A 13,554-nucleotide genomic window follows, 5' to 3' on the forward strand; every position below is an offset into this window, starting at 1 on the left:
TAACTGGTAATCTGTGTAATGTAGTAAGTAAAATGATATATATTTCCTCAAGGAAAAAAAAACATTTTTGGACTTTCTCGTGCTTTTATTTTTCTAGGCATTTTTGTGTTCTTTGATTTCCGCCCACTTGATGTTTACTTCCTGGGTTACAGGATCCTTTGGTTTATGAGAGCTTTCATACTTTTTTAAGCAAAAATATAAACCTAGCCAAGTGAGGAATCACACTTTTAATGGATATGTCTGATAAACTAATTGGACCTGCTTTACCGCCGACGCTCCGGAAGAGGAGCGAGGATGACTCCGACGACGAAGAGGGATGTAAGTAAAGCATGGTGTGTTTAGGACACTCAGCTTCCCTCCTTTGTGATTCAGTCGATGTTAGGTAATAATAATAGATACGTCTATGGAAGTAATATTCGTGGCTTATCACTTATTTCCTCTTCAACCCTTCAGTCGCTGGTCCTGCTCTGCCTCCCGGTTACAAACGTGACGAACCGTCCAGTTCCTCGGATGACAGCGAGCAGGAGGGGGTGGCGGCAAAAAGAGCCAGGATAAGGACAGAACACACAGCTGGAGACAGAGATGCACGGTGGGTTCACTGCTGGGAGACTCATAACCAGTCTGAGCAGTCTGAACAACATCAAATATCGTCAGAACAGGGGGAACACTGATGATGACGATGATGATGATGATGATGAAGATGAAGATGACGGCTTCTTTGGACCAGCTCTGCCACCAGGATTTAAGAAGCAGCAGAGTTCCCCAGAGAGGTATAAAATATTCACTGGAAAGCAACATTGCTGGTCATCAAAACAAATATAGAGGCTGTAAACTCTTGTGTACTCCCAGACCGCCTGTGCTCGGACCAGCTTTACCTCCAGGATTTCGCAAAGCAGCCTATGAAGAAGATGATGATGACAATGGTGAAGATGAAGAAGGTGTCCCAGGCCCTGCGTTACCCCCGGGCTACCAGGCAGAGCCCTCCAGCAGTGAGGAAGAGGATGAAGATATGATCGGTCCCGTGCCAGCCAAAGGCCCTGTACAAGACTCTGTGGCTCTTGATTTTGAGCGCAGGGCACGAAAGATGAAAGACAGGTTGACAAAAGAAGTGAGTCCTCATTATCCTTAGTCTTGTTTTATCTACAAACCACTCTGCCATACATTATCTACTGTTGAATTTGGTTGGACTGAATGCCTCACAGAAAAAATCTTCAAAGCATAAAACCTTCTAATTAGTATTAAATGAGAGTCCTAGATGGTCTCTTTTTTAACTCCCTTTATTTGATTTCGTTTCTCTGTGCATTTTGTGTGTGAAGGATGAGCCTGAGGTGGTGACCAGAGAATCGTGGATGACAGAGCTTCCACCAGAACTGCAGCACATTGGCTTGGGGGCTCGAACTTTCAAGAAAAGGTCGGGTCCAGAGAAGGGTGATCGATCTATCTGGACGGATACACCAGCAGATAGAGAGCGCAAAGCCCAGGTAGTTAATGGAAAAAAAATCTTTAAAAACAACACACTGCCCCCCATATATCAGCTTTTTGCGTTTCAACTACTGTACGTCTTTTTAACCAACAGGAACGCCTTGAGAAAAAGAGGAAAGGAGAGGCTGAGAAAGATAGCAACCCTCAGTTTTCCCCAAAAGACTTGGACATGGCAGAGAAAGTGTCAAAGTATAACGTAAGTATTTTTTTTCTCCTGATTTCTGCACAGTATACATTTAACAAAATTTTCAAAATGACATAACATTTATATTGGCTCCCACTCATCAGGATTCAAAGCGGGCTGAGTCTTTGATGAGTTTGCATACAAAGAAGATGAAGGAGAAAGCAAAGGAAAAGGCTGACAAACCAGTGGAGAGGAGGCCATTCGATCGTGATGAGGACCTGCAAGTGAATCGCTTTGATGAAGCACAGAAACAACGACTTCTAAAGAAATCTCAGGAACTAAACACCCGATTCTCCCACAGCAAGGACAAAATGTTCTTGTAGCCCATTGTGACAATGTAAAAAGTGCTGTTGATCATGCGGACTTGTTCCTGAAAGCCTCAGTATTTTTTTTTTTTCACTCAGTATTTGTATGATATGGACTGTGTTTATACAGTATAAACTGAACTGGACTGTGATGTAATAAAGACATGGGAAAATTTATCCATTTAAAGACATTTTGTGCCAGTGTTTCAAACTGATTTAAGTTGTTATAAAGCAGCTTGCATGTATGTTTTTTTTAAAACACTGTATCAGACCTGATATTTTGTTTTTTAAATATCAAACAATGTGTCAATCTCTCCAGTAAATTTAGCTGACTTGATATTTACCCCTGTGATGGACTGGTGACCATACTGCCTTGCCTGTAGTTAGCTGTTATTGACTATAGCACGCTGTGAACCAGCTCAGGATTAACTGGTCTAGAAGATGGATGGATGACATTCATCTCTTAAGGCTACATTCTCATTAGATGTTACATTTCATTGTTGTGCTCAGTTATTTCAGCGGAATAGCATGAAACCATAATTTTGTCCTTTTCGTGTTTTTTCTGTCAGTCTCACATCAAATTACATTAAAAAGATCAAATTTTGTGTGTGCAAGGTTGAACTGAACTGATATGATACCAGATTAGCTAAGTGTCAAAGTTTAACCTATGTTTAACCTTTTGAGTACATGACAAACTACAAGACCTTGGTTTTACTCCGTTCAGTGTCTTCATACCTTGTTAGAATATAGTCTGTACTTCTGTGATTGATCTACTCAATTGTGTTTTCTCCTTTTTATACAGACTGCAGTAATATCTATCACACTGTGCTGATTTCTTGTGGTTTTTTGTCAGGGGTATTTTTCAACCATTTATGTTATAAAATCTAATCGATTTGAGCCACAAGGCAAGTTTATTGAAAAAAGTGGCTTTCTTAATTATGTAAATATCTTAATTTGATCATAACAAAACTTCGCATTACATTTGGATGCAAATTATATTTTCTACATCATGATTACACTACTTAATTTTTTCAGGCTGGTATGTCAGTGAATAACAACATTGCCTCATTAATTTTTGTGATATGTTGCAAAAAGGAATTTTGAAGTACGAATAAAAATGTGAAAATTATTACGAGCTTTTGTTTAAAATGATGTAGCTTAGAATGATAAATTATGGCAGACGGGTCAGTGACAGGCTTCATTACAGAAGTAAAACATTTTATAAAATTGTGATGGTCAAACGAGCGAAAGCGGTGCGCACTGATATGGACCTTCAGCCTCGCCGTACCTGTGTTTTCTGCGCATGCGCGTGGCGGGTGCATTAATCGTTCAGCAGAAGCAACATTCTAAAACATGTCTGATAAAGGAGACGTGGATTTAACGGGGGCAAAGCAGAACACAGGAGTGTGGCTCGTCAAAGTACGTATTTTGAGATTATGATTATGCTAAATACGAGTGATACAATGACGTATGAGTTCAAAAACTGCCTAGGCTAACAGTAATGTAGCTTAGCATGTAGCTAAAGTAAATTCACTCACGATTGATCATAAATTCAACAAATTTCACACGTTGAGATGGTTTCACTGTGGTGAAAACGCGTGACTTTTAATTTCAACCGAAGCAAATTAAACCTGTGGTCAACACACGAGGAGTCCAGCTGTGTTTTATACTTTTCAAGAAATAAATAAGAGGTCTTAAGAAATCCTGCTTCCGCTCGAATTTACAATATTTCCCCTAGAGATTGCCTTAAAGCCAAAAGTTTCTTTCTGAGCCAGCGGTAATTACACTGTGATAAGAAAATGAATGAGTGACCGTGGCTCCAGTCTTGGTGGGACTACGATCAACCGGTTTCTGACCAAACTTATTAGTTCCCTACCTTGTAATGAGGAAGACCCAGATACTTGAATTCAAAATGACCAAAAAATATCTATTTTTAATCATCCCGTGGTTAATTGTTGTGCATAATACATCAGTCTCTTCTTTCAGGTGCCAAAGTACCTCTCACAGCAATGGGCGAAAGCATCTGGCAGAGGCGAGGTCGGCAGACTCAGGATCTGCAAGTATGTTTGAAAAAAACAAAACAAGTGAATATTGATTATGAATCAGATGCCTCTAGTCTGGATAGTTTTTAATGTATTACTATGTGATTTGAATGAGGTGTTGATAAAGGGTAAAATTGCAGTCCATAACAATATCCACATCACTATTATTTATGCTTTATTTTTATTTTTTTCATTGATTACCTTTGTTTTCTGGCCATCATGTGTAAGTATCTTATCTGTAATTTCTTTTCAAGGAAAGGAAATCAAGGAAAACCTGAGGTAAGTGGCATGTGAAAGAGGGTTGGGTTTTTTTTAAATCCCAGTGATGCACCTTTATCACTTGATTTACAGCTCCTCTATGTAAGATGGAAACAATATACGCAAAAGTTTTTAGATTAGTCTGAGCTTGGCAACTAGCTTATATTGTACTTTTAAAGTTTGATGTGAAAAAAATAAGTTCAAGAAAATGATCCTGTGATGTTGTTCACTCAGATTGTTAATAGATATGATTTCTAATTGGTAGGATTATAAAAACCAAAAAACCACTATCAAACATGATTGCAATATTCCTATCAAGCAACAGTTCATTTCAAATTAAAAAACCTATTAATTTGTCATATAAGATGTGTTCAACATGGCAGCTTAATGAACTATAGACACAGTAAGTGTCTGCCGTTTTGTTTACTATTTATTCTATTCACTCAGATTCTTGAGCATGTGTCTAAAATCACACTTTTGTAAATTTCACAGTGGAACTGAAAATCAAAAATTTAGACTGATCTCTCTTTCCAGGTGTCTTTCACGTTGAATGAAGAACTCACCGTGATTGAGGGGATAGAGGACAAGACGGTGTCTGCTCCTCGAGAACACCCGTTCACCATGCAGTCGGTGGGAGGTCAGATGTTGGCGGTCTTCACCGAGACCTCATCAGGTAGGTTTCTGTCCGAGGCCACCAAGTGTGCATGTGTGTGTGTGCTTTGAAACCCTTTGCTTCAACATAAAGCACACACACACACTCACACACACACACACACACACACACACACACACACACACACACACACACACACCAGTCCTCTACTTGGTGTAATGATCTTGTGTGATGTGAATTTGGTGTTTTCACTCGAGCCAAGAGGTAAGTTTGGCGTGATTAGTTGGTGGCGGCGACCGACCAGCTACTCGTACCGCTTGCTGTCATCCCCTTGCCTGCCCTGCTTGTCTCTGTGTGCCTATTGACTTTTCCTAGAGTGTCCACAGTCCACACCGAGTACATACAAGAAATGTACTGAACACAGTGGACAAGTGAACACTCGGTGGAAAACACAAGGGTCTGTGTTTTCATCCTGTCTGATCTGTGTTTCCGTTTCTACATTAAGAGGGATTTCTGGTTCTGGTGTGTGATCGTCTGTCAGTCGTTTGCTGTGGGTTAATCTTTTGAGACTGTTCCTAATCACTACAGCTAATGGGTTACATGAGCCGGCATAATGGGCCTGTGTAAAGAATCCTTTACTATAGAGTAGATGAGTATCAACCCAAATCACTGCTGGATTTGTAGTTGATCTGATGTGTGCATGTAACTGTTTTGGTTCAGTTGGAGTTTTCTCAGCCTGTTTGCCCTCTGAATGTGGTGATTTCTTTTTCCTTTTTGCTCCGTTAGCTGGTGATTTTCTGCTCACGTTTGTGTTTTAGAGCTGCACATTTCAAATCTTAAGCTTTTTTTAAAAAACTGTCAATTGTCATTTATTTTCAACATTACTCTTCAGTTTAATCAAAAACGAGACAGCTCCTCATAGAGACTGTCCCAGGATGTAATGTGACAGATAAAGAGATACGCTGTAACTAATGTATTTTACAAATTCCTTACAAATTAATTTAAGCTGGAAACTTTCAGTGTTTTTCTGTCACATTAACACAGTTTGTGCAGCCCTGTTGTGGATGTGCGTCGGTGGTTGGCCAGGGTATCTGTGCTCGCTTGTTGTAAGGCCGTGCTTGCTTTGCTCAGGCGCACGTGCTCACCAGAGATGATCTGTGTGATTAAACCGTTTGTCGTGTGCGACTAAACCTGGGTGTGGTTCTTATCGTTCGATCCCCTCCCTCCTCCGTCTTCCATCCCCTGTATTTTCATGTTTCCATCCATCCCTCCCTCCCTTCCTGTAGGCCAGTCAGAAGAGAGATCTGATGGCAGCAGCTCAGGTTCGGGGGCGGGGGCAGGTCCAGGTGAGTCCTCTGTTCCGCCGGCGAGTGAGAAAGTGGGCCTCAGGTGCAGTCAGCGTCTGCTTTTACCGTTGTGCTTTCAAATTAATAAGTTCACGCTTTAAGATGCGTACAAATGGAGCAACAGTGTTTAGATGCGTCAGTTTTTGTCTCTGAAGCAGTTCACAGGGTTCTCTGACTTTGGAGAATTTTAGACTGTGGAGTTTTTTGTTTGCATCGTGTGACCTGGAGCTGGGAGTGTGTCTGTGTGGAGAAACCGTGTCACGTTTGCTCTTGAATTGAGTGCTGCCTGTTTGTGACAGCTGTTTCCATGGTGACGGTCTGGGATTGTTGGCAAAGGTGATGCAAATCTTGCTGTTTCTAACATCAGTTTATACCTTATTTATACCATTATAAATGCTTAAAAACTTTATTTTAGGTGTTGACAGTTCTTGAATTGTTGTGTGGAAAAAGACTGCTTTCTGAAATTCTGCCAACCTGGGTTTAGTATCTGAAACTGTCTGAACTAAACACTCCTTTCAGGTGATATAATGTCACTAGCACAAATAATATTATGGTTTGATTCTCCAACTGTATGCAAGTTATGCAAGTTTTTATTTCAAATCTGAAGTTTCTGTCCAAAATCTTAACATTTTCAGAAATAGTTCCCAGCTCTTTGAGAGCATCCTGTTATTAATCCCCAAGTGTGTGTCGGGCTACATCGAAATACAAGATCTGTGACTTTCATAACACAGCATGACTTTGAGTAACTCTCAGCGAAGCCTGAACCCAAGACTTCAGACTGTCTGACCGTTACGATAAACTGTTGAAACAGTTCATTCATGTTGTTTCTCTCTTCTCTTTGTCAAATGTAGAGTCACCCTTCCACACAGCGAAAATAACATGACTGACTGTGAGTGTGTGTGTTTGAACTTGTATTTTCTTTCCTCCCAATTTCTAATTTCTCTCCTTTTTGCAGATAAAATAGCCTTAGAGGGTGTGGTAGTGCAAAGAGCCGAATGCAGACCTGCCGTTAGTGAAAGCTACATGAGGCTAAAGAGGTGATTTATTCATTTTCTCTCTAATTATTAATTAAAATATTTGATTCAGAACCTGCTAATGTTACATTTGTGTTCTCATGAAATCTGTATTTTCTGTGTGTTAGAGTGACATTGTGTCTGGTAAAGTACCAGTAACTGCCACTGCCTTCCAGGTTACAGATCGAAGAGTCGTCCAAACCGGCCCGGTTGTCCCAGCAGCTGGAAAAAGCCGTCACAAGCAACTACAAACCGGTGGCCAATCACGATTACAATGTAAGGAATTCCTCAGCGCTTTATCAACTTTCTCCGTTGTGTGTGTTTTTGGTCATTCTATAATCATGCTCTAGTCCTTTATTTTCACAGCAAAATCTAATGGATTTGAAGTGTTAATGAGCAAATAATTAGCAAGAATTCAGTTGCGCTTGTGATACACAGCCAATTGAAAAAGTTTGAGGGAGTGGAAAATGTAAATAAAAACGGGAAATAATATCTCAGTGTGAAAACAGTGTATTTTATGCATGATATAGAATAGATGGGAGAATTGTTTTGTAATGGTATATTTGATTATTTCGACAAAAAATATTACTAAGATTTCATTGCTGTTGTAAATAAATATCCTCTAAATCAGTGTAAGATGTGATCTAGTGTTTTATATCTGACCTGCGCCTGTTTTATTCTTTGCCGCAGCGAGAGTATGAGAGGAAAAAGAAGGAGGAGGGCAAGAGAGCGAGGGCCGACAAGCAGCAGGTGTTGGACATGTTGTTTTCTGCGTTTGAGAAGCACCAGTACTACAACATCAAAGACCTGGTGGACATCACCAAACAGCCCGTGGTGAGACCAGAGAACAAGACCACTTTGGTTTCAACGCTTACTTAACACTCAGTGCCTACAAGCAATGTCACTGAATGGGAAATTCACCTTTGGGGAAACTGTTACTTGTGGCATTTGATCAGCTTTTGCTCGTTTCTTTTCTCACAGAACAAGGCGAATGTGCCTTCATCTCTTCTCCTGTTCTTTTTCTGCAGACTTACTTGAAGGAAATCTTGCGTGACATTGGGATCTACAACGTAAAGGGAACGCACAAGAACACGTGGGAGCTGAAGCCCGAGTACCGACATTATCAAGGAGAGGAAAAAAGTGATGAATAGCTTTTTCTTACACCACGGGAGTCACTTGGAGAGCAGACCTTGTCTTGTTTTCCTGATTGAAGACACACTGGACAGTGAAGTCACGCGTATGTTTTATAGGTAAAGGTTTTTAATTGTCTCATCTTCATAGGGAAAATAATTTTTCAGGTTTTGTAATTAAATTGTGCACTTCATTAACAGTACGGAGCCACTGCATTTAAATTTATATTTGACAAATAGACTGTAGCATTTTAAAAAGTAATACATAAACTGAGGGTCATGTGGACAAATCTTAGCGTTTTGTATATGGTATGTTGAAATAAAGGGTTTATTGTACTGCTAATAAATTTAACATTTAAATATGTATCAAGTATTAAAAAAGATTCGGTACCAAACATTTTTCCCCCACTGGTGTCACTCCTATTCGATTGTTGGACTGCATTTCTTTAAACCAATAAATTGTTTCAAAAGTTGTTGTAAATCTTGTCTTAAATGCAATAGTCATAATAGTTGACCTCAAGTAAGATTGCTACATAAACATGTGTCAAGATCCCAGTTTTATGAAGGAAACGCTTAGAAATGCAAGTATAGGTACTACTCGGAAAATTAGAATATCGCATAAAACTACTTTTTTTCAGGCAATTGAACATAAAACATGAAACCAATACATTCTGTAGACTCATTACATGCAAAGTGAGATATCGTAAGCATTTATTTGTTGTAAGTTTGCCGATTATGGTTTACAGTGAATTAAAATCTCAGAAAATTAGAATACTGTGAAAAGCTTCAGTACTGTTGGCCCAAAGTGTCGCACTTTAATCAGGTAAGTCTGCCAAAACTTATTCCTGCCAAAAGTACAAAATCCTGGTTCAACAACCAGGATTACTGCGCTTGATTAGCCTGCCAACTCACCTCACCTGGACCCCATAGAGAATCTATGAGCGAAAGCTGAATGGAGGAGACCAAACAAAGAAGAGGAGCTCAGGGCCGTGATTTCAGCGTGTTGGGCTTCTTGAGATATGCCACAAGCTAGCAGCATCCATGCCATGCTGGATGTAGACGGTCATTTGTGCAAAAGGGGGCCCAACCAAGTACAGATGCAAGACTTTTGGAGATCTGACGTTTTTGTTTTTAAAATCCCCTTTTTTTATTTCAAGCAATATTCAAATTTGAGTTTTTGAATTAGAGGTTTTCTGAAGCTGCTTGTCCTGATCAGCAAAATGAAAACATCTTGAAATATATTGATTTGTGTATTTGTGTATGTAATATATACACTTCACCTTTGAAGTTGAATTGCATAGATGCATGCACTTTTTCAGGATAGTTTAATTTTCCGAGTTGTACCTGTACTTGTATTCAGAATACATGTATTAGTTGACTTAAGTGAAATCATAGCCACTTCTGCCAAACTTCTTGACTGTTTTACACAGGTATTTCACTGGTATAAGTACTAGCCTTATCAGATTAGGACATTTAGCTTGTTTCAGAGTGAAACTCGATTTGATCCGTCACATAAAACAATTCAAAAGGAAGAACTCCTGGAAACAGCATTGACCTTCATTACTCTTCAGCTGTTACTCAGACCCTTTTACTGGAATCAGTTCAGTACAAGGCAGCCTGAATAAAGGCATAAAGCATTTCAACATTTAATAGTGAAAATTAGCGAGAACTTCCAAGTACATCAACAGCATAATCTTCTGAATATATGGACAAAAAGAACTTGTTAACCAGGATCTGAGAAGCGTAGTTCGTTTATTAAATTTGCACATCCAGTAATTGCAGCATAATCACATCCATCAGGTTCACATCAAGTCAAAACCGAACGTTTTGAGACTTGGCTTGGAGGCTACACAGATGGAGCAGAGACCCGAGGCAATCCACGTTCCCCACAACCGTGCCCCCCCCCCCCCAATCACGTTTCAGCAGCTCACCCCCATCTGAAGGGCTTTCGCTCTGTGAACAGCGCACATTTTGCAAGCATAATCTTACAGCTGAGCAACTTCTTTACCTGATCTCCTGCTGGCTTCCTCACAGGGCTCCAGCTTACACATCACTAATCATTAGAGCTCACTTTTTGCATAATGGTTTTATACTTAAATCCTCCCAAAAACACAATAGTGTTATTTGACACTTTGAAACATTACACGTGCAACAAGCAACATTGCAATGCTCGCATCAGGTATGTGTGAGCTGGCTGATGCAAGCTTTGATGCCAAAAACTAAGAGCAGGTGCTTCAATTGTTGATTTTCCTTCACCGGATACAGCATCTTGTGCACTACCTACAGGGAAAAATTTTTAATAAAATTAGGCAGATGCAAAGGAACCAAATGCACAAAAACATGCAGATCTCTGCAGCCCCCTAAGAGGGACCTGGCAGCGAGTGCTACAAACAACAGACATTGGGAAGGCTTATCAATTTGTAGCGTGTAGGAATTAGCTTGCAAAGACAGAAAGATCTATTCAGGAGGTGAAATGAGGGAAAAGACACCGGACACGTGCATCAACATGTGCACCTTAACTGAATCTGTGCTGCTACAGTATAAAGCAGTCAGAGAGCTCAGGAAATGCTCACTCTAGCATCTCTGTGCAAACCCAGAAGCTACTGAATCTTGCTTCAGGTCTATCAGTGGATGCAAAAAAACCTTAATGACAATAAAAACACTTACAATTTTCAGTTTCACAGAAATAGTGCAGTGCTGTCAATCAACAGGTCAACTACCCTCTCCCTGGTAGGGGTCATCTTCAAGCTTAAACCTTAAGGAACAAATGAAAACATCAAAATCAGATCTTTATTTTTCCATTTTAAGAAAAAGGGCCACGTGCAAACTTTGTTTGCTATTGTTATCCTCCCCTCTTCAATCTGAAACACCATTAGAGTGGCGGGCAGAAAGCGCAGGGAGATTTAATGTTGCATCTTTTTTCAAAAACCCAGGATATCTCACAGCAGAGGGCCCAGGCTGTCAAAGATGCTGCTGGATCAGTTTAAGAAAAAAAGAAAAACAAAAGATGTCTTCAGAGAATGTCTATAGATACGTACATGTGACTTGACAGCAGTCCTGCCGGATCGCTCATCCAAGTGCCATTTGTAAATGTCATTATACTGCTGAAAAGCAGACTGTGGCGACAGAAGATCACCGACATCTGAGACGAGGTTTACGAGCAGCTGTCATCCTCCATCTGGCTCATACTGATGTCCAAACGGCATGTGATCTGCCACGGAAAAGCAGAGATGTTATTTGTCATGTAAGAGAGTGACTGGTTTAAGCAAGTGCCAGATTAATGTGGGCTGAGGGTGAATATTAATTACTTCTGTAACATAAACAACACATCACACTGGAAATTGACACAACCAAAAGAAATATTAGTGACATCAAATTATAACCATCATCAATACATGTTACAATATTGCCTTTTTCCACTCTAGCTTTTATTGCAAATTCTGTTGATCAGCGCCAAGTACTTCTGTTTAATGTGGTTTTTTTTTTCGTCTTTTTCAGTGCTAAATACTTACATTCTGAAACGTATTTTAAAGAATAGACTTCTAAGTTATTCTCCTTTAACTAGACGTCTATGTGGACTGCAGTTAAGTTACTCAATGTACACCTAAGAATTTAGACAGCTATGAAGTAACTTTGCTTTTATTTTTCGTCTTAATATATAATAACGTGAGTTATATCAACTCAAAAAGGTTAATTACTAAGTGAAACGATAGGTTTAGTTTGAATTAGCATCACGCTAGCCAACTGCTGTACACACTAACGCGGGATTTTAGTCCAGTCGCAAAAAAATGAAAACATTCAACAAACCCACTTACAGTAGTTTCACATAATTGTTAGAACAAAAACCGAACAAGAAGGGAGTTAAAAGCTACGGAACTCAGCACCAGATTGAAAGTGGCCGCCAACAGCCCAGCTCGGGCTCGGCTAAGCTAAGCTAAAATGTTTCCGTGCTGGGTTGCTTCCTATACTTAAATTTCACACTACTGTTAAGACACTGGGAGTTATTTCCAGCACACCCTGCGATTATTTATTTAGTTTAACTTTTGTTGTGGATCCGTGCAGCGAAACAGTTCGTAGCTGCGGTAGAAAATGGTCCCGGCTAATTTACACGTGTCCTGTTCAGCACCGAAACTCCACGAGCGCCATTAGCGATTAAACTTTCTTCATGGAGTCACGCCTTTTACTTACATTTCACCATGTCGATGATAGAACCCGAACCGCTGAGATTCCGAGTCATTTTATTGTAAAAGGAAACTTTTCTTTTTGTGTTCTCACACTTGCATTGCTCCCTGGCAGCGAATGAAAGGAAAAGGGCGGAAGGAGAGTTTCCTCCCTGGTTTTATATGAGGCCTGATGGCTCATTAGCGCCCCCAGTGGCCACCACACAGCACGACTACAGCTCTTTCTTCATCCTTTCTTTCTTTCATTCATTGTTTTTGTGGCACTATTATATTTCTCAATCAGTAGAATACTTAGGTTGATTCTAAAGGGTTCCTTTGTCTTATAAAGAGAGAGAGAGAGAGAGAGAGAGAGAGAGAGAGAGAGAGAGAGAGAGAGAGAGAGAGAGAGAGAAAGAGAGAGAGAGAGAGAATGAAATATAATTGTTATTTTGTTTTCTTTGCTCCGATCTGCAACTGGATGTCACAATGTTCTAAATTTCAAGGCATCTGTTGCTTGAAGCTCGATCCATACATTACTGTTACTATTGTTGTTGTCATCAGTGATGCTATTACCGTATTGTATTTGTTATAATAGTATCAACAATAAATTACTTACTATTATCACTCATTTTAACAACCGTGTTGGCAATGATGAAATCATCAAAAGTATATACAGCTAAATGAATGAATGAATGAATGAATGAATTACATTATATCGACTGTTCTCATTGAAAAGAAAATAAGATTCCCCAGAATTAACACAATCATAAATAAAAATTGGTTGGGCAGAAGCAGTAATTAACTAGAATTTGGCACTCAGAGAGCGCAGACCTCCGCCACAGGTGAAATCAATCACCAACAACAATAAGAACACCATATCAGTAAACAGATGTAAACAAAAAGCCTGTCATCAATTTAAGACGTAGTACTGAGGCCCTCTGCTGGATAGATACAGTACTATACTGGTCAAATGAAAGTCGTCACCCTAACGTAACACAGCAATAAAAAAACAACACAATGA

General features: G+C 39.8%; 2 protein-coding genes, 1 long non-coding RNA gene and 1 other non-coding gene across 5 annotated transcripts; 2 read left to right on the forward strand and 2 right to left on the reverse strand.

The window, feature by feature from the left end:
- The first annotated feature begins 154 nt into the window (after positions 1-154).
- gpalpp1 (GPALPP motifs containing 1) lies at positions 155-3,087 on the forward strand. Its single transcript, XM_030095496.1, has 7 exons — positions 155-318; positions 454-589; positions 660-770; positions 850-1,108; positions 1,317-1,481; positions 1,577-1,678; positions 1,771-3,087. Exons 1-7 carry the CDS (start codon positions 231-233, stop codon positions 1,987-1,989), a joined length of 1,080 nt encoding a protein of 359 aa, XP_029951356.1. The 5' UTR covers positions 155-230; the 3' UTR covers positions 1,990-3,087.
- A 182-nt stretch (positions 3,088-3,269) lies between these two features.
- Positions 3,270-8,832, forward strand: gtf2f2a (general transcription factor IIF, polypeptide 2a). 2 transcript variants are annotated; one of them, XM_030095512.1, is made up of 9 exons: positions 3,270-3,390; positions 3,958-4,031; positions 4,268-4,292; positions 4,806-4,944; positions 6,171-6,230; positions 7,186-7,267; positions 7,420-7,519; positions 7,934-8,077; positions 8,272-8,832. In XM_030095512.1, the coding sequence occupies exons 1-9, from the start codon at positions 3,325-3,327 to the stop codon at positions 8,392-8,394; spliced, it is 813 nt and encodes a 270-aa protein (XP_029951372.1). In that variant the 5' UTR covers positions 3,270-3,324; the 3' UTR covers positions 8,395-8,832. The 2 variants fall into 2 exon arrangements, with proteins under 2 accessions (XP_029951372.1, XP_029951382.1); XM_030095522.1 differs by lacking the exon at positions 6,171-6,230.
- Positions 8,833-10,309: 1,477 nt separating this feature from the next.
- Positions 10,310-12,679, reverse strand: LOC115391334 (uncharacterized). Its single transcript, XR_003931761.1, has 4 exons — positions 12,562-12,679; positions 11,412-11,584; positions 11,041-11,128; positions 10,310-10,653 (listed from the first exon to the last, which is right to left on the reverse strand). It is a non-coding gene; the product is annotated as an uncharacterized LOC115391334 (long non-coding RNA).
- Positions 10,878-11,010, reverse strand: LOC115394871 (small nucleolar RNA SNORA31). Its single transcript, XR_003932180.1, has one exon. It is a non-coding gene; the product is annotated as a small nucleolar RNA SNORA31 (small nucleolar RNA).
- Positions 12,680-13,554: the final 875 nt, after the last annotated feature.

This window comes from Salarias fasciatus, chromosome 1, assembly GCF_902148845.1.
Source record: "Salarias fasciatus chromosome 1, fSalaFa1.1, whole genome shotgun sequence".
Lineage (NCBI taxonomy): Eukaryota > Metazoa > Chordata > Actinopteri > Blenniiformes > Blenniidae > Salarias > Salarias fasciatus.